Raw genomic sequence first — 26,839 nt, forward strand, 5'->3', positions numbered from 1 at the left:
GTAGATCTGTGTAGAATTTTAGAAAAACATGTACCTTTTATGAAATTTATTAATCAAAAAATAAAATAAATAAATACATATTAAAATGCAAAAAGAAATCTTTAATTACGAATGACTTAATTTGGCTTAAAATAATATTGTAACTTAGTAATGGAACCAAAGTAGATACTATCTTATATTGTCATATGTATATTATGTAGGGCCGCAGATCTCTGCAGGGTGACGCATGACGCAGCTAATGCATTAAATAAAGTATCCGATTGGAGTGTTCGAAACAAATCATGTTTTGCTCCTGGAAAAAAAAAAAACTATTAAATGGCAATTTTGTGTGTCCTCCGTCTATATAATTCCTGGATACTTTTATTCGAGCTTCAAATTCGGTTTCGAACCTTGGTGTATTTCTTGAAAGAAATTTGTCTTGCTAGGAAAGCTTTGAATTTGGGAAAGATGGCTTTCCACAAAGTTGCACGCTTGGCCAGATCCAGCTGAGGACTGTGTCTTAGGAATTGCGTATTTTGCAGCTGGCTGTTAAGCATAACGTGTGAGTGGTAATATTTTTGGCGAATTATTTTAAGCGGATAAAGGCAACCTCTTCTGGCTTTTAGTAGAGCATATAAAACATGCATGGCGGATGCATTTTCGTTTCTAACGGGCTTGTGCCCTTTGGATCTGGAGATCTAGTAATGATCCGCAAATTTCCACTTTAAAAAAAAACGATCTTTCGTTATTGGTGGCGTCCGTCTACTCCCAACTGAAGGAATGTTTTTAAATGCTCGTCATGATGCTTGGTAATTGCAATTGGAATCTTCCCCTTTAGGGAAAGTAACCATTATTTTTTTAACTTTTAATCTGTCAGTGATTAACATCTTCCTGAGTTATCTCCGATCACTGGGTTACGCAGTTTTTATCAGGTCATGGTAAATTTAATAGATTTTTTGTTGTTTTTAATATTGTTAATTTCCCTGCATACTACTGTGGATATCCTAATCAATCTTCTGAACACATCCTGTAATTTTGTTCCTTTTCCTCTCTCTATGATTATCGAATGAAGTTTTTTGCAACTATCCGTGGCCTTGTTATAGGTCTTGTGTTGATATATAGATCTAATGGCTTAGTAGGCGAGCTGTATGTTCTATTTTTAAACGATTAACTGAACGGTGTGCATAAAACGGTTTATAAACTCAGACTGAGAGGAAGACAGCAAAAGAAGTTAGATGCGTTTAAATGTGCTGTGAGCGCATAATGGTCAGCCCGTAAGACAAATCTTTTAATTCTTCAGGAATTGGAGATTGAGCAGCGTTTTTTCCACCTGAGTAACTGCGTGACCCTAGGTACTTTGCTTACATAACAAAACAAACAGAAATAATAGAGAAACGTGGAAAAAGTGCAGAAAAACTCGTAGGGACAGATCAAAGATCGAAAGATCTCAAACTCGTGAAAAGAGTCCAACGGATGGACCTATTTGGGGACAACTGCGCCTGGCGTATTTCTTCAAAAAACTTCACACGTGCTGAAGATAAAGGCAGATGAAGGTCAATTTCGACGATGTGCTCGCATCCTACCACTGTGACCATAATTACTCTTAAAAGACAACAACGATTAAAAATAAGAAAAACTTAACGGATCCAATTAAAAACCCGATATAAAGGGGGTATATGCAGGTACCGCGCGTTTTAACCGCACAGTTTGATTCTCGTGAAATTTGTTGCCCTTCTGACATGGCGGTTATGGCGCGGTTCTCACAGAGTGGAGCAAACTACTATATAATGCAGTTACCGTTGTACAAAGATAAAAAAACGAAGAAGCAGCATGTTTGTGGTTGCATCAGAAAAAAGGGACTGGTATAGAAAGATTGGCTCTCTTACGGGTTACTTGTGACTTTATTTCCCAACAAAAGAAATATATAAAAAAAATGATTCATTATTTATTTTAGAATGTGACAAAATTATGCGATAAATGTCGTGTTCTGAAATCCACAAGACCGTCGTTATATGGGTTTTCTCCGCGAAGAAACTGAACGCGGTTCCCTCCGTGACTGAAAGAGCACTGGCCAAGCTATAGAAGTAATCTTTCTGTGCGGCTACCGCTTTGTTTGATTGCACCGCGCGATCTAGCACGCACGAATGTATAGACGCCACTGTAAAATAATAGCACCCGCGATGTTCAAACCACTAGGTTGGAACCGAGCAACAACCGCTGCATCTGAACGGACGCTAATATAACGGCATCAGCGGTGAACTCTGGCTTTATGATCTCTACTTAGAATACATTTAGTTTGTACGGTCCTTTGAAAAAAAGTATATTTACTTATTTCTCTGGTACGCACTGTGGATACGTATGAAAAAAAGACAAATAAATATTCGATGAAAATATGTTCATATATTTTTTTTAAAAATAAATATGTAAGTATAGTGTAACATTCCGTCAAAATTTTATTATAGCAATAATATTTTTTCGGTTCACCAAAGTCATGTAAAAATGTTTCGGTATTTGACCGCCGTCCTTGAGCTATCAAACGCTTCGTTTAAAGCACTGGGTTCATTATTTTCCGTTGTCGGGACAAGGGTTTATTTCAAAAGAGTGACCACACGTGGACGAGTGCCCTTTAGTTTGTACAATAAATTGGAGGCCTATTTATAACACCAATTTTATGTCTGTGTCACAATCTCAGTATTGAAATTGGCTAAAAGACGTCGTACCTAGTTTATTATAATAACGTGACAAATATATATTTATATTTGTTAACGTATGACTAGATATATTTGTAAACCTATGGCTTTTTCCTGCGTCCAAAATTTTCTATTAAAAAATATCGTATAAAATTAATCAGCATATTGGTTTTTTCTTGTAAAAGAAAAAAAAGATCTTGCGTTTTTACTGTTTACACAAATATTTAAATTTTCAGACCATTTCCTAAAAGTCGTAAATAACTTGTGCTAGAAAATTGGAAATCGAGTTGTAGAGTTGGACATACCTACAGAAGATAGTTTGTTTGATGGCTTTAAAAATTAATTGTTTTAAATTAACTTGAAATTTAGAGTTTGAGTCATATTGATAGGCGTTGCAATAATATTTTTTTATCGCAATGCTGATTAAAAAAGAAATCGAGTAAAAACTTACGGCAAAAACAACAGTTGAAATATATGTAAATATGAAATGATGCGGATATTAATTTTACGCTTGATCAGTCAAAGAATTATGATTTCGTTGCAAGTATTTTTTGTGCACTGCAGTGGATAGCAGTATTAAAATGCAACTAGGCATACTGCAAGATTAATCAGGCTGTACGAAACTAAGCAGAATCTTCAAACAAATTTCCATCCAACACTTTAAGTACAATCTTCTTGTTCCGGTCTCATTATTTCAGAGAACTGATGCAGAAGTAAGAGAAAACTTGGCAAACGATAACGGCTTATGAAAAACGAATGAAAAGTCCTCAACATAGACAAGAAGAGATACGTCAATCCGAAAAAAACTACCGACGGAACTAATGGAAAAGCTATTCGTACATTTTATTTTTCTATTTCCCCGCCTCGACTCGCTTAATGCAAAGTACATAATACCCACATAGAATAGACTTACAAACTATGTACTCAAGATTTCCTGAAAACATTACGGCAACATTAAAAATGCAATTGTACATAAATATCCAATCATGAAGAATAACTTCAGTTGGGTTTATTTCAGAAATACAGCTTTGTAACTCCCGGGAATGCAGTGTAATTATATACATTTAAAAAAATAATCCGCCAACTTTCAATTTTTGAGGCTTGTCAGCAGGTGTGAGAAAGAAGATAGGGAAGGAATTTATGAAAAATACACCACAACACCTAGACCAATTGAAAACAAAATTTCTTATTACATATTAGCAGGAATCAAACACGTGATGTCAGTTTCACAGTTGGCCACAACGGCGCCAGTCATTATGAGTAAGAGTATTTATTAATTTGTGTTTTTTTTCAATTTAAAAAAAAAAACAATACACGTATTCCCCATTTATTACAATTTATTCCATTTATTACTTATTTGTAATATTCATTTACGACAGAACACACACTTTTTACAAACACAAAAAGTTTATAACAAGCAAAATAAAGATCAAAATACAGATACACTAATATGTTAATTATCAACACTTTCATATTTATTTATTCATATTATTACATATTTATTTATCTTAAATGAAGGGCAAATATTAAACAACACTGTTTTCAAAAACAAACAAACTTCGATTGAAACATTTCCCGACAAGGTTGACTTGAAATATTTACTTAAAAAGGTTCTTTACATCAGAATTTTTTTGTAGTCCCTGGACTGGTACCCGAAGCGAAAGACTGATCATCTAACCTTTAAAACAAAATGATCAAGATACGCTTCATTTGGTGCATAGTCCATTAGGTGCGGAAAGGGAATGATAATGATGCACTTGACGGGCATAAGGCGCGTATGGGTTCCCTCGCGTACTAAATAATTTGATACATGTAAATAAGATGCTAAGTATATCTAAATAAAACAATAAACCGCTCTAAAAAACAATATTGTAGAGAAAACTACCGTAGAAGTTTGTCAGCTTTGCGACCAACCATTACACAGCGAAACGGACCCTTCAAATATGATAAATATGTATTTTTTTAACGATCTCGCAATTTTCGTTCCCGATACAAAGTATTTCCTTCCTCCGAAACGTAATATTTTATGTTATTTTAAAACTTTCATATTCTGAGTTTGGCCGGCTTATTGCTACATTTTTCGATTTCGGTCTTTTTAATATTCTCAAAAAAGGGTTATAGTCCCGGCAAATCTGGCAACATTTTACCAAGCACTTTAATTCTAATTTCCTACTGTTTGAGCTAACATAAAATACCCCAGTATATTATTATCTAACGACTTCTATAATTATCTATAAGGCATTAGCGGAGTTCAATCAAACATTATTACTCTTCTATAGGATTGGAGGCGCGCCATAATAATCCTGATAAACTTAATGATACTGCATAATATGAAGAGATTCTCTTACGTACGGCGGTTCTAGGCTTTTACCATAATTATTTGTTACTGGTTTCAACCTTCCCCTATGAAAAGTACATTTTCGTATTAAATTGGCTTGGATAAAAAAGCAAAATGATTATTTCGTCTGCATTTGATGTATTAGTATTTTTATACACAACATGGCTGAAATAGGTATTTATTTTTGTAAATACTGTTGCTGAAAATTGAGATGGATAGACATGGGAAAATAAATGAAGATCATTTGACTGATCGAAAATTTGTAGTAAGTCTAACTTTACAGGATCAAAAGTCCGAGGTTCGGTTCTCTCTCTATTACATTACAGCTTTACATAACAAAAATACTGGCTTTATGATGGTACGAGTAACTAGCGTTTCTTAAATTATCAAATGTCACGTGAATCATAAAAAGGTGAAATCCAGCACTCTTTGCATAGACCTGAACTAAATAAAAATATTGATAATCATACAAACAAAAAAAAGAATTAAAATATTTAAAACTCTTAAAAACGAGTTTCAATACAATCTCATTTACGCAAATAAAAGTTTCGGCGCTATTCCTCATCATCATCATTCCCTTTCCGCAACTAATGGTGCATAGGGCACTGCATTGGTATACCAACCGCAGCGTATCTTGATCATTTTTGTTACATGAATGTAAGCTGGTCAGACTTACGCTTCAGGTATAATAATAATATTTCATATGAATCATGTCTCGATAAAAGATTTTAAGAAATACAAATGCTTAAATATTGTCAGAAGGGTGACTGTCAAATACCTGATAAGTAGGCAAAACGAACAGAGCTTTTATAGCACACATAAAAGATCATACCGTGTTCAAAGAACATTAAGTTCCGATTTCAATGTTGGGCAAGATGATTTACAATATTTACTAAACCACTATTTTGCAATATTTAAAGACTCTCGCAAACTAATATTTGAACCCTAAACTACACTTTTAATATAATAACTTTATAATATTACTTCTTGCCGTCGATTTGTAATAAATATACATTTAAATACAAATCTACGCCGACAGCAAGAAGGTAAAGTGACTGATAATAATAAAATAACCAATATATATTGGACGTAAATTTTGGAGTTTACATAAAAGAACTCCCATGTACGACGTTTATTAAAAATTCAGATTTACATCACACGACTGGACTGAATTTCGCGAATTGTGGATTTGGCTTACCTTGAAATCTGTTTTTGGTATTTATCCTTCTTCTTTATGATTGAGGATCGTGACCACCATGTCGGGCTCTCGAAATTACAGTGCTCCACTTGTTTCAGCACCCCGCATTTCTGAGAGCTGTCACAAAGGAAGAGCCTTTTGCTGTTTTCATTTGGTCAGACCGGCACATGGAAGACATCCCTCATATTCTTCTTCTCTCAACGCTGCCAACCACAACAAGCTTCTCCAGGCAATTTTCTCTTCTTGCGAGGTAACGAAACTATCAGAGTACTCTTCTAAAGCATACGGTCGAGAGTCTGTCCGTCAGATTTAGTTCCTAAAGTATGAAGGTGTTGGTGCGCCTGGCTGTCTAGGGTGTTCTTAGGATATGCCTCTAGCACCACATCTCAAAGGCATCTATCATGTTGCGTTATTTTACCCTGATTGTCCACTTTTCGACCAACATAAAAAAAAAAAAATCGTTTTTCATCAAATCAATCTTCATATGCTCGTTTGTGACAATATCGGTCTTCTTATGAATTGTTGATGCAATTTTAATGCTTAATCCGGTCGTATTCGACGATTAAGATTAAGACCATGAAAAAATATGTGCTGGTGTTGTAGCCAATTCATTAAATATGGCTGTCATCTCTACTAAATAAAAGATCTTTACAATGGTGGACTGTATACAATATTTATTTTAAAGCACAGTGCGCTTCACGACGACCAAAGACTTCGAGAAAAAACGAAACAGAGAGCAATTATAACCCTTGTGCTATCTTTATATACTTTGCTCTTAGTACCCACCAGAGTAAAAGTAATCTTGTGTGGCACTCACAAAAATCGATATGAATTTAAATTAAAAACTATTAAAAACGGCGGCCTCCGTGGTGTAGTGGTCAAGACGCTTGACTCACAGACGGAAGGTTCCGGGTTCGATTCCCGGTGAGAACACAAAAATTAAATGTGATTTTTCTCAAGCCTGGGTGTTCTGTGATGTAATTCACCACTGTAATTGGGCCTCCTGGCCTGTTGTGGTGCAAAAATAAAATAAAAAAAAATAAATAAAAAAAAATAAAATAAAAAGAAAAACTTAAGTTTACTCAAATTCTGGTCAATCTTATTCTTGTAATCATCGATTTGCCTCTGTCCTTGCATATCTTTTCCAAACTGCCATTGCTTATTGCCATTTCAGTTCTTCTTTTGATTTCAGGCTCGCAACTTTCCATGTCCATTATTCAAGAACTGAGGTAACGAAATTCATGGATAACTTTAAGGTTGATTTGATTATTTGTCCTGGTGACTTGGAGATTATAATCTACAGTAAGTATTTTGGTTTTCGTTTCGTTAATCCCCAGACCCAATTTCTTGCTTTATTCCTCAATTCTGGATAGCAGTTTGAATTTATCACACATAATTGTTATACACAACACTCGACTGAACTGCCGCGATTTCGGATTAATTAAAAATGAAAAAATTACAGCTAGTTAAGTCAGTTTGCATTTAAAATCGTTTAATCGACTCTCCAGGAAAATGGGCTAAATGGCTTCCAGCTATTTAGCTTTTTTATCATTGATATACATTCAGCTTCAATAAAATAAGTTTCGGAACCTTCCATTGATTATTTTGTTTTTTGTAAATGGTTTATTTAAATAATTAGAATAATTACTCAAATTAACTGAAGAAGTTTATATACGAAGGTTGGTTAAAACTTGGTTTTATTCCGAATGGTAGAATACTTTTTTTGACTATTTACTAGTAGTGTGATGAAAGTGGGTGTTAAGTAAACCGACCCAAATATAATGTTACTTCACATAGAATGTGAGTGGGTGGTTTAATTTAAAAGTACAAAGTAACTACGTTTTATTTTATAAAGTAAATTCAACTTAAATTATATTGAATTATGGAATTTATTGTTTTATTCAGAATTTTTTCAAAAGAACAACAAGGTTCAAGGAACATTATTTTTAAGCGCTAAATCAACAGTTTGTCATCGTGTGCTTAGATATTAGGCCTATAAATAAAAAAATGCGTGTAATATATTTCATAGCCTAATATTTTAATATTTATTTACCCATAAAATAAAACTGTAATGATAAATTATTTTATTTATTGTTTAATAATAAAATAAAGACCAAATAACCGGTAAAGATATATTAAATGTTAATATAGGTTATTTCTCTTTTTTTTTTAAATTCAAAATGAGCTTCAAAAATAAAACAAAAATGTAAAAATTTGATGTCATTTTAAAGAAAATTTTCTGTCCTTTAGGAAATTTTATTTGTTTTTACGTTACAAATGATATTTTATTTTATTTCAAGCCTTCAAAATGGAATGTCAAGTAGGCAAAAGTGAGTATTTTCGACACCTCTTTCTGGTCGCGTTCAATCGTTGCCAAAAGTTGCCAAAGCGGTGAAGATGCTTTAAATTATTGTATTTTTTGTTATCTTTCCTCCCCTAGACGGAGGTTGGAAATCATAGCAATTTTCACTTTGTTGGCAGCTGCCCTGAAGGACAGAGTGGTGCAACGAAACCGATCATGCGAGTTCTTTAGCCAATACTTGCGCCTTCCAAGAGATCTTTTCTTTGTGGACTTCAGTCCCTCATTATCTGTTTTCATTCGTCGGAGAATGCCATTGTTTAGGACTCTGTCCCAACAGTAAATTTTTAATGTCCTCCTGTAACACAACATTTCAGAATATTCGATCTTTTTTGAAGTGACTTGGATGAGAATCTACGTTTCAACACCAAAAATTACTGAAAAGACGTAACATCGTACAATATACGCATTCAGAGGTCTAAATTAAAGTCTCTACTGCGGTCATGTATCCTGAAAAAGCAGTCTCGCGCAATCTGTATTCTGACTTTTTTATCTTGCGAGTGATCCCATTTATCGTTCAGCCATTTTCATAATTTTACACCTTTTTTGAAAACAACAATACATTTGGTCTTAAAGATAATTATTTCTGGCCCTTTATTTAAACTAGCCGTGTATTTTTTGTCCAATAATAGCTGCAGGCTTTCCATACTATCTGCTAGAAGGACATTATCATTCACGTATATTGTTTATAATTTGCCAATTTTTGCCAACGCCGTTGATTAGTTCACTCAGTGCATCTCTAAATTTAAACAATTGATTAATTAAATGTAAAATAATAATGATGAATACATTATTGACTAATTAATTTTATTTCTTTTTGTCTTCATATTCTCTTCACTTGGAAAAGAAAACAGACAAAACTTATGTCCACATCAAATAAAATATTTTATTTTGAACCACCGAAATGAAAGAAAACACGTTGAATATTTTCGGTTAAGTCGAGTGGGGAAAAGTCCGTCTCATAATGTAGTGGTTGGCGCGTTCGCTTGTCATGCTTGATATCTATTTTGAAACTGGATTTTCACTGCAATATTTCACCACTTAGAGCGAAAGTATATTCTTTCACATACCCGAAACCGCTTTAAAGACTGTGAGTCTTCCCATAGATTTAACTTGTACAAAAAATTTTGTATTTTTGATCAATAAATGAGTTTTTAAAAAAAAAAATATTTCATGTATACCAATTTTAATTTAATTTAAGTCAACTACTTCAACATTCATCTTGATGACCAAATTGCAAACATTAATGGTAGCAAAATTTAACTTGTATAGAAAAAGCTCAGGTCCCTTTTTTTGTATATTTTAGTAAGAAACAATGACAGATGACTGGACATACATACAAAGATAACATACAATATATATTATTAGACCCGGCATGCAATGTGTTACAAACTATAAATTAATATAAGTAATAATAAAATATAATAGCTAAGAAAACATGTTTTTTTTAAATGCAAATTACAACAATAACAATTACGCTTAATATTATGCTTTAATACAGTCAATTCTGCAGTATGGAATTATAGGCAGGGGAGGAGCTTATAGGACAAACTTAAAATCACTCTCTATTATATAAAAAAAGATTGCAAAAATAATTCTTAAAAAGCCCAGAACTTACCCATCAAAACTAGTATTATAATTATTAATATACCAATAATTGAAGAAATTTTTAATAAAGCCTCTATCTTACAAACTTTTAAAGAAAAAACAATTGAAGTGCAAAATTCAAGTAATTCTAGATTTTCTAATAATTTAATTTTGCACAGATGTAAAACAACAGCAGCGTTAAACCATTATACGTACATAGGTAAAAAAAACTTTAAGAAACTTCCGGAAAACTTAAAATCTATAAAAAATTATCAAACTTTTAAAACTAAAATTAAAAAACATTTAATACTCACCCCTTCTTAGACTATTTACCAAAGAATGTTTATTTTTATTTTACCTTGTTTATTTTTAATTTTAATTTTAATTAACTTTGTTTATAAAAAAAAAAAAAAAAAATGTGAAACGAACTCCCTCTCTAAACACAAGTATCTACTTTATTAGAGAGGAAGAAACGTTATATATAAGATGTTCTGTATTTTGTATTTCACCTATTTTGTATTTCAAAAATGTATTTTGTAAAAAAAATATTCAATAAAAAAAAAATAAAAAAAACAATAATTTTAAAAAATTGAATGAAGAAAACTTAGGAAAAAGAAACCAGGAAATCAAATGAAAAATACATTAATGGAAGTGTAAAAAAACTTTACGGTTATTAGTAAAAATAACTCAAAAATACATTATACTCGTAAATTCATCTTAAATTGACTTAAGCAATTTTCAAAAACGTATTTATCTCTCGCGTTGCACTGATGAATATTACTGTACATCCTGCACATACAAGGGAGGGGATTATTATTTCCTGTATTCGAGGAAAAACACTCAACTTTGAAGAATTTCAGGATTACGCAGCCGTATATTATAGTAAAAATATAAATTTAATAACGTCAGACTATATGATTACCATCATTATTTTAAAATTTCCTTACTCTGACGCATTTTGTATAAGTCAACAAAAGATAAACGTCCCAACTTAACACAGGACTTTGGTTCCATAGAGTAAGGATTTGTGTCTAAATAAATGTTACATAAATATCTTGTAAATAAAATAAATAAATAAAAAATAATCTAAAAAAAAACATAACCATGCAGAACCGCTTATTTAAATGTTTACAACTAAGGAATTAAATCAAGTAGCGGTGCATGGATTGTTAGTAGGTAGGTACTACGTTTGACAATTTCAACATTAAGGGTGAGCAAGACTTCTTCCGTTTGATGGGAAAGGACGGCACTAAATATATAGTTCAGTTCATACCCAGAGACATTGAGCTCCCTGGGGTGATATTTCAAGAAAACACTTTTAACTCGTGTATTTTGTATTTATTTATGTATTTTACAGAGACAAACAGTCGATAATGATATAATAATATAATAAAAATAGGGTTTTAAGACAGACCAGCGAAGTTTCTAAAAAAAATCATACATATTAAATTGTGGTTCAAAAAAAGTGTAAAGGTGTGTTGTTGTGTATTTGTGTGGGAGTTAGTGTTCAGGTGTGTGTAAGTGTGAGCATCATTAAATAGCAAGTGGGATCGTATCGCAGCCAGAAAGAATGCGTCTTAATTTATTTTTTAATAAATTAAGGGGCGTGTTAAATATATCAATAGATGAAAAAAAAGTATTATTGTTGGAGCAAGAACCATGAAGGAAAGAGTGTTGTGCATAGTTAGTGTTGCAGACTGGCAGATGAAATAAATACTTTTTTCTTGTTACGCGAAAGGGGACACTTAGATTAATTTTGGAGAGTAAGTTAAAAGAGTCTACGTTATTATTTGATGATTTATATAAAAAGAATAATTCAGATAGAGTGGGTCTATTTTCAAGGGTAAAAAATCCATTTTTTTAGCTAATAATTGGCTGTAAGTTCAAAGCGTTTTATTGTTTTTATAATCAAGGTACTTAATTTTTTTTTGTTGAATCTTTTCAATCCTTTCTATGTTTGTTATATATTGTGGGCTCCACACAACGGATACAAACTCCAAGTTACTACGTACAAAAGTGTTGTATAAAGTTTTCGATGTGTTTGGTTTTTTTTTATTATTGTACACAAGATGAAATCGTTTTCTACGGCCACGAGAGCAGTTCAAAAAAACACCTCTAGGCAATATAAATAAATCTGTTTATTTATTTATGGTTTATTTGACAATTATAGTCTTCATTACTTTACAGGCTGTTTAACCTATTACGTTATGCAGACTGTAAAGAAAATAGCTGCCTCACTGTCAATATGTCCAAAAAAATATGTCTATTTTATCCGAAGAAACTAGACCTTGCAAGCTAATTGCCCTATTAATGGGTGAATTCTTACTTGCATTTGCAACGGCTTCTGGGTGCGTAAAACATTGCATGAGATCTCGCTCTACTATTGGCAAATATCACATACTACGAATACCGATAAAAATGTATGAAATGGATCAAAAATAATTTAACGATGTTTGTAAGCCCTGTAAATGCCTAGACTTCCATATTCCCTTCACAAAAATAATTTGATTTATTTTATTAACAAAAACGGCAAATTTGCCTTTTATAAAAAAATATAATACTCACATATTTGGCTTAATATTTTTTTTTTTTAAATAAATTTCTTTATACCCAAGATTTAACAAAAATAATAAAATCTAAAAATTTTTCAAGATTTACATTACAAAAATTAACCGAAAATTATACAGCATATTCAGTAGAAAGTTTAAACAATTCAAGGATAAATGTAAAAAACAAAATTAAATAATAAACCATTCTACAGTAATACAACAAAAAAATTATAAGAATTGTTTCATACAGCTGGGCAAAGTGAACCAAAAACTGTGTTTATTATGAAATGCATGAATAAATAAATAAAATTACCATTCACCATCTTTAAAAAAGTTTAAACGGTTTGTTCAATTGGAACAATACCCTACACTAAATATATCAGATACGTGGGAATAACTATTGCCGAGTTCATGAAGTCTGTTTAATACGGCATTACAAGTATACACTGTCCGTAAATTGTTGCTACAAAACGGTGGCGCCTGTCTAGTCATTCTTCCAGGCACCCTGAAGTTGATGAGAGATAATAGTTCAGGGCAATCCCATATTGAATTTATAATTTTGAATAAATTAAAAAGGTCTATAATTTTTCTTCTAGTTGTTGTTCAACAATGTTTGAGTTTAAATACATTTTCGCAGACAAAGGCTGGATTCATAATAAGCTGGTTAATAATCACAAAAAAACATGAAGAACATTTTACAGAAGAGAATATATTAGTCTAGGCATCCAAAGGGATTATGACCTGAAATTGGCTGGTTTAATTGGCCACTTTAATCACCGTGTAAAATTTACAATTCTGCCTATATTTAAACATCTTATTTTTTCGACTCTTCCATCTGTTGACGTTTTGGAGTTAAAGAGCTTAAACCTTTTTTATAGCGGGTGAGATTCATCTGATATTCAAACATTGGCAGAATGGTGAATGTTGCATAGTATGTATAGTGGCTACTTAAATTATCCAATGACCGGTCATAAGCCCTGTGGATGCCTTGACTTCTATATTCTCGTCTCTGTCTGTTGTTATATGTTAGTTGTTTTTGACTATTTTGTAAAGGATCGAGACACGTCGCATTTGGTATTCCAATGCAGTGCGTTATGCACCATCTGGTATGGATAAGGGGATGGTGATAATGTTTATCTAAAAAAATGCGCAATTGTTGCATTTTACTATGCAAATTTGTATTAAAAAAAGTTTATTGCGCATTTGTTAACATCTGTACATCAAATTAAAAGTAGTTTTTCATTGAATGGGCGACATTTCCCGCAATTAATCAATGTTATAGCCCCCTATACCGTTCGAGTGGCGACAATCGAATGGTTTAATCCCACTTCTGAAAGAAGCCTTTTATTTTAGCTCCGGACTGAGCGCTGCTGATAAAGTTACATCCCATCCCATAAAAAGAAGCAATTGGTTGTCCTCAAATCAGCCCCACTCCATTTGTGAAGGATTTCGTAAAAGGTAATAGACTTTATGTTCCATATTACTCCAGTTAGCTCTAATAAAGTAGATGTGTTTTATAGTTCGGCCGTCGTTTCCAGCTATTAGTAATTTGGTACATATTTTTTAAATGCTACACTTAAAATTCGTAATATAATTAATAATTAAACGAAATCGACACATTTCATAATATTCTCCGATCTTTTACAAATAATCTCTTTGGAATGAATCTGAATTAAATAAACACATACACAATATATTTTGCATTGTATGTAGCTCAATAAGTCGGAATAATGGCAAAATGTCGGTATCCGTTGTATTGATTTATTTATTAAATGAAAACAACATCCACTAAAGCAAAAATAAACAATGTTTACAAATAAATCAAATTGAAAGACCAATTTCAGTTATATTTATGTAACTTAATACAATGACAAAATAAAAAAAAAACTAACTAAACTAATAAGTATTTTTTATAAATATGATACGATAGTGAACAAAACATTTATGAATGAAAAATAAAAATACATTTCAAACAAAATAGTCAGGAATATGTGTTTAACAACTTAAAAATAAAATGCACATATGTACGTTGTTGTCATTAGAGCAGAAAAATAATATGCTTATGTGTGCCCTGTTTCAAGATTCAAAATAAAAAAAAGTAGTTAAAAAGTAAAAAGGGAAAAAATATAAACTCATCATTATAATATAGGTGCGAAGGTTTTCACGGTCACTGTTATCAATTTGTTTCTCTTTTGGGTGCTACCGTGTACGTTAGATTTGTTCCGACGTTTCGGCAACTATTGCAGGAGCCATCTTCAGGGTAAACTGAGTGTTTTGCAGAAAAAAGTATGTGTTTAATTACTGGTAATTTGTACCGTGTTGCAGTCGACAGTAGGCACATTTCTATTAGTTTTTGTAGTATGTAGCTGGGAACCATGTTGAGTTTAATTTAAGCTGTCGTCTTAGTTTATGTTATTTTGGTGTCGGTGTATTTCAATTTCCTCTTTTATTATTCGTGCACTGTATTTACTGGGTTTATGTCAAATTTTCGGTTCAAAGGTGAAAAAATGTCCGGTGTCTATAAAGTGTTCCGCTATTGCAGATTTGTCAGGGTGCCCAAGTTTACACGCTCTATTGTGTTTGTCAATCCCTTTCTTTGTCTTATGTACACTTTATCACATCCTTGGCAACTTAGTTTATAAACAGCTTCCGTTTCTAGGGGATTCTTATCTTTTGGGTTAAATAAATGGTTCTTTATTTTTTCCACAGTCCCAAACGTTGTTCCAATATTATGTTTCTTCAGCAACTTTGGCTATCCTTTCAGTAACATTCTGTATATATGGTAGATATGAGAGTATAGAGATGGCTCCTGCAATCGTAGCCGAAACGTCGGAACAAACCCAAAAAATAAACATATCGTCATCATTATTATCATCATCGTTTCCCTAATCGCACCATTGAGTGCATATGGTACTGCACAATTGCTCAATTGCAGCGTAGGTATTTGAATCATTTTGATACATATAATGTATGGTGATTAGTTGTACGCTTCTAGTGCCAGAGTACAGGAATAATGTTATGTCGCAGAGTAAAACTGACTTTAAAATTAATATTCCGCGTCCGCGTTCCAGGACTTCAAAAATAGTATTCTTCATCCGCATAGACACAGAAAATTAGGATTTAAATAAAATTTTATCATCGAATGTATATTTATATTTTCATATCTAGTTTGCAGAAGGTTGACTGTTCGTTTGCTTTAAAACGACAAAATATAATGTGATTATTACATACATTATGCGTTAGTCGCTTGTTTATCACCGTTTTCAGTTTGATTATATAATTTGAATAAGCATTTATAATGAATAAGATAATTAAAAATCGGTCAAAATTTTATTCAGAGGCTTTACCGACAGAATGCATGAAGTCATAAAAACAAGTTCCGAGATAATTGCATGTAAAGCTCTTGTATTCTTTCAACGCATTATTTCTCCGACAATTTTATTTTATTTTATTTTTGACATAACATAACATTTGAAACCAACATTTTGCACCCATATTTAAAAATAAAGGAAATATAAAAGACTGTTGACTTAATGCATTCTGTCAGTTAGCATCGATTTATTCTCCTACATAAGAAATATTCAACTCATCAAAATTGTATGTGTCGTAACATAAGTATAAAAACAAACAACACATGGCTTTTTGACCCCTTGAATATTATGCACTAGATATGCATATTATGTAAATAATTTTGTTTTAAAATCTAAGCAATATTATTTTTATTGGTGTCAAGGCTATTGTTTGACCGTGAAATTGTTATTTTATAACAGGAATCGATTTTATTCATAAATATGTAGGGCCTTTTTATATTATTGTTATTTATAAACGAAAAATTATGTTTGGAAAAATTGTCTATTTTGAATTAACTGAAAACGAGACGTTCCGCGCCTCATTGGACAAACGGCACGTATTACGTTACCGCGCCATACTTGTATGCTATACAAATGTATTTTCGACGTTTTTCCCTTTTTGTGGAAATACTATTCTGTTTGAAAAATAATATAATTTCTTTATTATATTCATCATTGTAATAATGAAAAATATTTTATGTATACATTGTTATAATTAGTAGGCATCTTAATTGAAATTCACCCGAGATCAGCCATCGAGTCGAAACCTTTTGTCCGGGTTTCTGTTCTTTTTTACACACAGTACTCTATTTTTCGTCCACCGGTACCGAGATAATATAAAAATATTTTTTAAAGAATTTTATATTTAACAACCACTTAAGGCTGTAGTCTGGTAAAACGAACACAAATCAAGAAATCATACGATTTTGCCATTTTAAAACGAATGTTTTTTTTAAATCGCGCAACAGAAAAAAATAAAAAAAACGTAAATTAGATAAAAACAATATTTTTAAAGGTATTGCTGCTAAAAGTAATACTTGAAAATTTTATCTAACTAATATATAATTATTTTTAGACCGGCAGATTACGCCATTTCAAATTTAGACTAAATTTGGGTATCTGGAATCTCAATAAAGACTTATACCCGTATGCAGAGACAAAACTTAAGGTGAGGAAAGTACATTCTAATTCCAAATGCAGAGAATAACCCGAAGGTGAAGACAATAGAATGTACTTTCCTCACCTTGAGTTTTGTCTCTGCATACGGTTAAAAGTATTGAACAAAAATTTGATGTAATAATTTAAAGATAATATGACTTTCAGACCTGCCCTTATCGTTTTCGGTCAGGGCCGGTATGGAGGTCATAAAAACGTTAATAAGATGTTGTTTTAAATTAAATATTACAACCAGAATTATCTGCTTGAAAATAATGGGAGAACAATTCTATTAAAAAAGGTTTTTACTAAAATATTTCAATAAATTTGATTTTTTTTAAGTATTACCAAAGGCAAAATCTGACGTAAAAATAAAAGAAAATGTCACAAAATGTATGTGATTTTAAATGCTTGTATTTTTTTTTTTAAATCAAAAAAATTAAATTTGACTTCAGCTACTTTCATGTTTAATTTATTATCTTTAAATCATTTCAAAAAAAAATTGTTCAAGACTTAGTCTTTATCGAGATTTCAGACACCTAAGTTTAGTCTAAATTTAAAATGGCATAATCTGCCTGTCTAAAAGTAATTATATTTTAGTTACATAAAACTTTAAAGTATATTTTTTAACAGAAATATTGTTTTATTCAAATCTTATTTTTTTTTCAAAAATATTGTTTTATTCAAATCTTATTTTTTTATTATTGCGCTTTTAAAAAAAAACATTCGTTTTTGAATGGCTCTATCGTATGATTTCCTCATTTTGCGTTCGTTTTACCAGATTACAGCCGTAAAACTGCAATAAATACAAATTTGATCTTATTTTTAGTATTATAAATTGAAACAAAATATTTCAAAAGCTCTTTAGTATACGTTTATTTAAGCAAAGCTAAAGGCGAATTCTCTAATCAAAATAATCACATTACGGAACGTTGTTCGGAAGAATTTCAAAGTTCCTCCTAGTTAAGAATACAATAGAACGAATAACGTTTATTTTCAGGTATGTTCGAGGGAAAGCGTTGCATTGGTATTCGTGTAAATCCAAGGCATAACGAGTTAGTAATGGCAGAGGTAGGAATGATAATTTTGTGCCGAAACCAGGCTTGGCCAGCCCGGGATAAACCCCGTTAACTTACAAATAGCTATTGTATCCGTTTTGGAGATACTAAGGGTGATAATATTATCGCGATAGTACCGCGCCCGCGTGGCAGTGGCGCACCTACCGATGAATTTAATAAAAGACGCTGAGACACACGCGGGCTTACTTTATTTTTTATTGACAATGATGTGAGCCAATGACGTGAGATATCGCTAGAACTTACTTTAAAAAATATATATGCACCATAATATTTTCAATTTTAAATACATTATTTCAAGACGTTTTAAAAAAAGTCAAAAAATGTGTCGTAACGTCAGTAACTCTTTGAATACCACAACATTCTTTTCTCGTTTTCCAAAATGTAATTTTATTAAATTTATTTTTGAACCTTAAAGGATAACCCACAGTTTATTTATTAACATTGTCTGATTTCCAAAACATATTTTATACAAAATAAGATAATTTCAATCTATGAAGAACTTTCAACGTAAAATAATGACTATTTTGATAATCTTCTTCATTCCCTTTTCGCATCTAATGGTGCATAGGGCACTGCATTGGGACACCAATCGCAGCGTATCTTGATCATTTTTGTTACATGAAGGTAAAATGATCACAGTCTCATGATTCAGAGACCAGTCCAGGGACTATGAAATATTCTAGTGAGAAAACACCCTTTTAAATAAATATTTCACATCAACCATGTCGGGAATTAAGCCCGAAACCTCTCGCATGGTAGACAATCGCGTTGACCATTACACTACGAGGCCGACAAAAATGAGACGAGGCCGATAATACTAGTAGTAATAATAATCATAGCGTATCTGGGACTACTGGTGATATTTGTATTGAAAAAAATTAAAATCAGTGTTTTTTCCACGTATAATATACCTAATTGCTATGATTTTTGCAATTTAAACTTCAAATTGACAAAAAATGGGCTCCCGTGTTCTATCCTCTGCAGTAAAGATTCTATTTAAATGTTTGACTGGTTGTTAAAGAAAGAAAAATAATGACCATAAATATCAATTTTTAAAAAATTAGAACACTAGACAGAAGAATACTGGAAAAAACAAAATCAGACAAATTGACTACATATTAAATATAGGTGAAGGTTGTTGATTTCAAATTTTATGCAATGCCTAGAATAAAGATTACTCTTCCAAAGAATTGACAGAAAAATTGCGTTCAATGAATGAAAAAGCTTTTAATGCGATTATCTTGGAACTAGTTTTAATGGCTTAATGCATTCTATCAGTAAAATCTCGATATGTACTGAGGTGTACTAAAGGCGATGGTTTCATTGAAAGCTGCAAATGTTAGTTCTAAGAAACGCGAATATTTTGTGAACCAAAAATATTATCTAAAAAAAAATAAGTAAAAAAAATAGGAAATTCCTGATTTCAATGATACTATATTCTCATTTGATTTGAAAGTAACCGCGCGCCTCTGCCGAGTCGCGCAGGGTAGGTTGTTCGAATGCGGTTAGGAATTCATCCCTATTTCACATTACTCCTTCTTCAACTATTAGGTATAATCATAAAGTTTAATGAAACACGATCTAATGATTCTCGCTTTTAATGAGGATTCAGCAATTATCGGGACTAACATACCTAGATTTTAAGCAAATAAATTTAAATTGAGTATAGATACATTATTTTTCAAACAAGTCTGATTTACATAAAACGCCCCTTACTTATGTGTTTTTGCAGGTAAAAACGCTCTTAATGTATTTAATTTATTTAAAATAATTTTTAACGCCTGTAAAACAATAAAAGGCATACTAATATACTAGCCTGCCAATTTTAAGGTGCATTTAATTTATAAAACTCATCATCACCATTATTCCTTTTCCGCACCTAATGGTGCATAGGGCACTGTATTGGTACACCGATCGCAGCGTATCTCGATCTTTTTTTATTCATGAAGGAAAGCTGATCAGTCTTACGCTTCAGGTACCAGTTCAGGAATTATGAAATATTCTAGTGTGATTTTTTTTTGATTAAATGTTTCATGTCAACCATGTGGGGAATCGAACTCAAGACCTCTTGCATGGTAGGCAAACGCGCTGACCATTACACCACGAGGCAGATTTATTGTTTTTTAAACCGCATTAGGGAAAATATATAAAAATAAGTCAAAAAGGAAAAAAAAGGATTTTTAACTACTAATTTCAACAACGCTGATTTTTTGACGCCTCAATTTATGCTACTTGTTTTATTTGTAAATTTTGAGTTGTACGTATGAGAAATTTCGGGCCTTTTAGGTGTGGATCTAAGGAAATATCTCTTGTGTGTAATTTACTCATTGGCTTGTATATCATTAGGCATTATACGATTGAAATTGCACCACCGCATTGCACCAAGCCTGGTATGGTGCGTCGCGAATACACCCCCCGATATTTCAGTGTTTCCCGCACATTTTTGGCAATATCCCAAATTTTGTTTTCCGTATTCGAACCCAGTTTTGTATTCAGAAATGGTATCTAATTGTTCATCTTTCGAGTTAGCTTTATAACTGATATGGTGCATACTTCATGCGCTATGCGGTATTTTCAAACTATCAACATATTCATATCTTTAACAACTCTTTAAATTATGTGTTGTGTTTTTTCTATTTAATTTGTTCTTTACTTATAAATGAAGTGTCGCTATGTTCATTTCCTTTAATAAATTGCCGATGAAAGCAACAGATATGCTTACTTTTATGTATCAAATATTTTTTTATTATTTTTTTCTTGTTAATTAAAAATTCAACGCATGTATATGAAATTGTGTTTTCAAATATTTTTTAATATTTTGTATGGCGGCCGCATTAAGTAAAATATGGTGAAAAATCACATTTTTTGTTTACTTTAAACTAAAACACTATTAAAAAATATATAAGCTATTTATTAAATCGGTACTCGTATTCACTTCGTAACGGGTCATGATATATTATTGTACCATAAAACTTTGTATTTTGTGTTACACAAACAAGTTCATTCTATTAACTTTACGCAACTACAGTTTCGGGAGAGCATTCCAACGATGGAAATTACGTTTTTTATCACCCGTTCATACAAACATTAGTTTGGATAGAAGTAGTTCTGTCCCGAAACAATAGTTGTGTTATTTTTTAGAATAAACTTAATGTGCAAAACGAATAACAAAGTTTTCATTTTGTCATTTTATTATTAGTTTTCATTTAAATTAAGTAAATCAATGCATTTGTAATATAAATAAAATAATTATGATACAATAAATGAAATAACGAATAAAATTTACAAAGTAATAAATTTTTAAAAGTAATAAGATGAAATAATTAAAAATACATTTAACTTGTAATAAAATTATAATTCCAGGCCTATGAGATTTGTTAATAAAGAGTTAGTTTAATAATAATTCAATCAAAAAATGAATAATAGCAATATAGGTTTGGATATTTAAGAAATGTTTAAATATTTTTTCCTTGATCCAAAAAAAAAATGTTAAAATAATTTTTCCTTAAACCAAAAAAAATATTTTTGAATAATTTTATATGACTCCGGATAGTAAAGAATGTCTTAAATTAAGTAAATATTTATTAAAATTCAGTAAATCTTATAAAACTAACTTGAAATTATGATTTAAAAATAAAAAAAATATTGCTTCAATTTAAAAAAAAAAAGTCATTAATTTAATATGTTGTTGGTTGAGCGTTAAATGGTTGACGGTTTATAATAATAATAAAAAATAATAAGCATATAATTCATATGTGTACTTAAAGCAATCATTTAATAAAAGTATTTAATGAGAAGAAGGTGAGGAATAAAGGAACAAGTGCTAAGGAAGGAAATTATTAGATTTTTTTTTTCTAAAATTAAACACTTGAAAAGTACCTATTTCAAAATTCTAACTTTTATTTTTATCAAAACAATTTATATTCGATATTTATTTTTATAATTAACACCAAAATAATATTTCAAAAGACTTAAAAGGTATATTTATAAGACTTGTCGGCAGAGACGAAAAAAATTATAAACCATCATGATATTTTTTTTTGGAAAAGTAAAAATATTTAAAAAAAATTATAAATTTTGCTGATCTGACTGGTCTCAACTAGAATAAGCACAAAGTATAAAAAAAACCTTTATGATTTGTAAGAACTTTGATGTCACATCATCAACCAGTGGTTCTATGATCAACTAGTTAAGGCATCTGTTGCCAAAACGACTATATATAAAATAATTGACAAATAGTTTTTCCAAGACACGATTACAGAATTCGGCACGGAATGGAAAGCTCTTCAGAAACATCAAAAGGTGTCTAGATATTAGAGATTTGTAAACATTTAGACTTGGATTTGGGGTTGTTGGATCGTGTCAACAAGTGACAGGTGCAGGTACAGGTGGGATCAACAAGGAGGAGAGTTAAGAGATCAACAGGATGGACTCACCGTTGTAGAGGATGGAAGGGGGCGGGTCGGCCGCCGCGGGGCTGGCAGGGCCCCAGCGCGCGCCGCCGGCCGCGCCGCCCGCCGCGCCGCCCGCCGCGCCGCTCGCCGCCGCGCCGCCCGCCGCCGCGTCCACCCCCACCACGTCGATCTCCTCCTCGTCCTCCGCGCGCTCCGGCCACGGGTAGGCCTTCCACTTCTTGGCCATCAGGCAGCGCGGCATGGCGCGGCGGTGGGCTCAGCGCATCGGGGAACTTCACACACCGTAGAAAAATAGAGCGAGAGATCAAGAGAGCGGCCCCCCCGGTCGGAAAACTAAAACGTTGCCGTCGTCACCCCTATGCGGCTTTGAGGCGCCTTCCCCTCGGCGGAGCCTTATATACCCTCGGAGAGCGGAGGGGAGCCGCGCGCGCAACTCGCCCCGCCCCGCCACGCCCCCTCCCCGCCCGCCCGCGACCACACACAGTGGCACCGCACACATCGATTGATTCTACTTAAATTGTTGCATTCCTTACGCAAATTGTTTTCCTTTGCCAAGTTTTACTTTGATTCCCTTAATGAAATTACACCTCGCGGCGGAGGTGGCGCGTCGCGCGCCCCGTCTCTCCGCGCGCTGCTCTCCGCCCCGCGCCCCGCGCCGCGCGCCGCGCTCTTCTAATCGTGCGGGAAACTTTTCAAATATGGAAAGCTCGCGAGGATTTGTTCCTTCGCGAAGAATACTTATTGTTTTAGGAGATAATGTTCGTAAAAGTTAGACGACCCGATATGATAAATCAGCGAACTTCTCGTCCGCTCGCACGCCAAACTTGACAAACTATCGGTAACTACTTTTTAATAAAGAAAGTATTAACATATTTAATCGGCACGTGTGGCGACGGATGTAAATATACGGTCTTCCGATCGAATTACCATCAACGGTACAGACAGAGACAGTTCGCGTACCCGTGTAGAGACCGACGTGAAGGAATAAAAATGTCCTTTTTACCATAAGTGATGGGCGAGACGAGTGAGGACCGATGTTCGCCCCTACTATGTTGCCCTTTGTAGAGAGAACAATAACACGTTGCCTTTGAATCTTGATACAAAAGATAAGTCTCTAACTGGGACAAAAGTGTGTAGAGACATACGATGTGCGCTGTTGTTTGGATTCAAACTTTATCGTATTTTGGATATATCTCTGCGCCCCAAGTTGGCAAATTATAGAACGAATCTGTTCGTTCATGATCTTATATATGTTCCATGTATTATTAGTACACTTTTTTTAACTTTTAAATACTTTGAAGCATCCAACTACATAACATGGCAGATGGCATTTTGTCTTTTTTGAAACAAAAAAAGTTTATTTATTCAAGAATTAAAGTAACATGTTGTGTTCTTATTTAAAATATTATCTAAGAATTAAATATATAAAGTTTTTCTATCGACATTTTTTGGTGTAACTGCATTTTTATTTATAATAATAAAAATACGTAAATGGTTTTATTTCACTTTTATTTATAAATTTTTCCAGTGACCGGGTTTCGTCGTGACCGACGTCGTCAGACTGGTGGGAGACTGAACGAATTTCTATGTTATATACAAGTGCAAGCAGGGGTTGTAATCTTACACCAGTTTTTATTATATACATTCAAACAAAACTTATATTCATATAATTATAATTACCTTATACTTAAATGATATTTATTTAAACTCTTATATTTCAATAACTATATAAAAAAATGATTTACAACCCCTGCTTGTACTTGTATATAACATAAAAAATTGTTTAGTCTCCCACCAGTCTGACGCTGTCGGTCGCGACGAAACCTGGTCACTGGTAAAAAATTATAAATAAAAGTGGAATAAAACTATATATGTATTTTTATTATTATAATTAGGAGTTAAATTACAAATTTTAGATACATGATCGTAATTTTACTAGACCATGTCTAATTAAATAACGTATTTAAATTATCTAAATTTATAACCATATTTGAGTAAGTCTAAATGTTTGTAGACAAAATACTGGATTTCACTCCCTCGGGGGTCATTAAGATCAACCAATTACAACAGGGATGAAAAATACCTTAAAGAAAGGAATATGAAAGTCTAGGCATTTACAGGGCCTATGAAGTATCATTTGCTAGTTTTAATGGCCACTTTGCACACAATTTTGCCTAAGTTTGAACATCCATATTGAGAATGAATCAACAGATGGAAAAATTAATGAATTATAAATGTTTAAATATAGGCAAAATAGTGAATGTTACACAGTGAGTAAAGTGGCCACTTAAACCAGCCAATTATAGGCCATAAGCCATGTTAATGCTTAGACTTACTTATTCCCCTTTTGAAGGTATTATCCATCCCTGTTGTAATTTGTTCGTCTAAATTTGTTTCAACAAAGACGGGAAAAACTTTTGAGAAGGGGATACGGCAGTCTAGGCATTTACAGGGCTTGTGACCTATCATTGGTCTTATTATTGTTTCTGCATTATGTTTTAAATAATTTAATTTTTACAACGGAATTTGCATATCAATGTATCATAATATAAATAATAAAAAAAATAATCCTCATAGTTTATTAACAAAATAACAATTACTTTATCTGCTACATATTCACTTAGCTAATAGATTTTTCTGGATCATGTCTAGTCTGCCTAACTAAGTACAACCGGTTTTAAGGCAGACATTTTAATGCAAAAATAAACAATTACATTACTACCTACTAGTTAATTTACTAAACAGTTGTACAATATTAATTTATACCATTTATTATTTGAGTAAATTTTCCGATTTTTCTCAATATATATCAACTATGTATTTTTTTGTAGACAAGAGTTCCGATATAACATGGAACTTTCTCGCAATTCAGGACATAAAAAATGTGCAGTAATGAAACTGTGTACTGCAAAAAAAAATGTGTGCCAACGTAGGTAAAAAAACTGTAAATGTTGGCATATGAAAAAACACAAAAGGACTTACTGTTGACTATATATATTCTCGTCATTACTAGTGGCGTCACGGCTTGTTGTGGACCCTGGCTTGTTCCAGAACCTGTCTCAATTTCCTGCACCCTGCCGCACTTCTCTAGTTTGTCAGGTCCATTTTCTCTCATGTCAGTTTCCAGACCCTGTCATCCTCATTTCGGTCTGCCTTTGCTTTGTCTACCATGCAGAGTGGTATTGAGAATAAATTAATAAGTTTACTATATCGTACGTATTGAATACTTCCTGCCAAAGTGGTTTTGTCTAAAGCTTTGTAAACGTGTACCTACTAGATTTGATTTCTCAAAATCTCACGAAAAATATGGTATGTAATTACTCACACCGGTCAAATATAAAGAAAGTCCTATAAATAACTTGGCATCCAACAATTTATCTTCCCAAAAATATAATTACGCGTGTTGAGATATTTTGTATTGAGAAATTTTATAATAATGTGGCCAAATGAAATTAAAAAAACATAAGTCGGGAAAATCGCATTTCGACATTTTTATTTTATTTATTTGTTTATTGGGTCTCTCATTCATATTTCATATTTTGGATAGATACAAACTAAGTTTCGTATTCTGACCAGTCTGTTAATTGTTACAAGAATTTCCGAAAAAACAAACCAGCCGCGTGATACCCGACTGAGAATAGCCTATTTCACACATGTCATCTAAATCTAAACGGCAAGTTAAAATTATAGTAAACTGACATTTATTAGATTTGTACCTATTTAAATTTCATGATATTTAAATTTTTCGTATTTTTTTTATAAAACTCCATAGTTAATATGGATGCCTGGGCAAATAAATTATTTTCAAAAAATAAATAGTAGCGTTCATATATTTTGCCCAAATATTTCAATTTTGGTTGTAAATAACTCACTATTAGTAAAATGAAATCAAGTTGGGGTAAAGTGGGGTTCGAACTTCGGACCTCTGATCCGTGAGTCCGCAAATACTAGCCTCAAGAACACAACCCGATTAAAATAATAAAGCAAAACTTAACAAAAGAGATTTTTATGATAATTTTATCATTTTAATTTATCGAATACTCTAATGTGATTGGTGAAGATTAGTCGGTCTCGTGGTGTATTGGTTATTGCGTTTACCAGGCTTTAAATAAATAAATAATTGTAAAATAATAAATATCG

The 26,839-nt window shown here is 32.4% G+C and overlaps 1 protein-coding gene across 1 annotated transcript in view; it reads right to left on the reverse strand.

Annotated features, from left to right (window-relative positions):
- Positions 1–23,005, reverse strand: part of scrt (scratch) — a 48,919-nt gene extending 25,914 nt beyond the window's left edge. Inside the window, exon 1 of the mRNA XM_088230102.1 lies at positions 22,721–23,005. Coding sequence (XP_088086228.1) covers positions 22,721–22,940 — 220 coding nt within the window. The 5' untranslated portion in view covers positions 22,941–23,005. The remainder of the gene's footprint in view (positions 1–22,720) is intronic.
- Positions 23,006–26,839: the final 3,834 nt, after the last annotated feature.

Source organism: Micrasema longulum, unplaced genomic scaffold, assembly GCF_059751315.1.
Source record: "Micrasema longulum isolate JH-2025_06_02 unplaced genomic scaffold, ASM5975131v1 h1tg000730l, whole genome shotgun sequence".
Taxonomy (NCBI): domain Eukaryota; kingdom Metazoa; phylum Arthropoda; class Insecta; order Trichoptera; family Brachycentridae; genus Micrasema; species Micrasema longulum.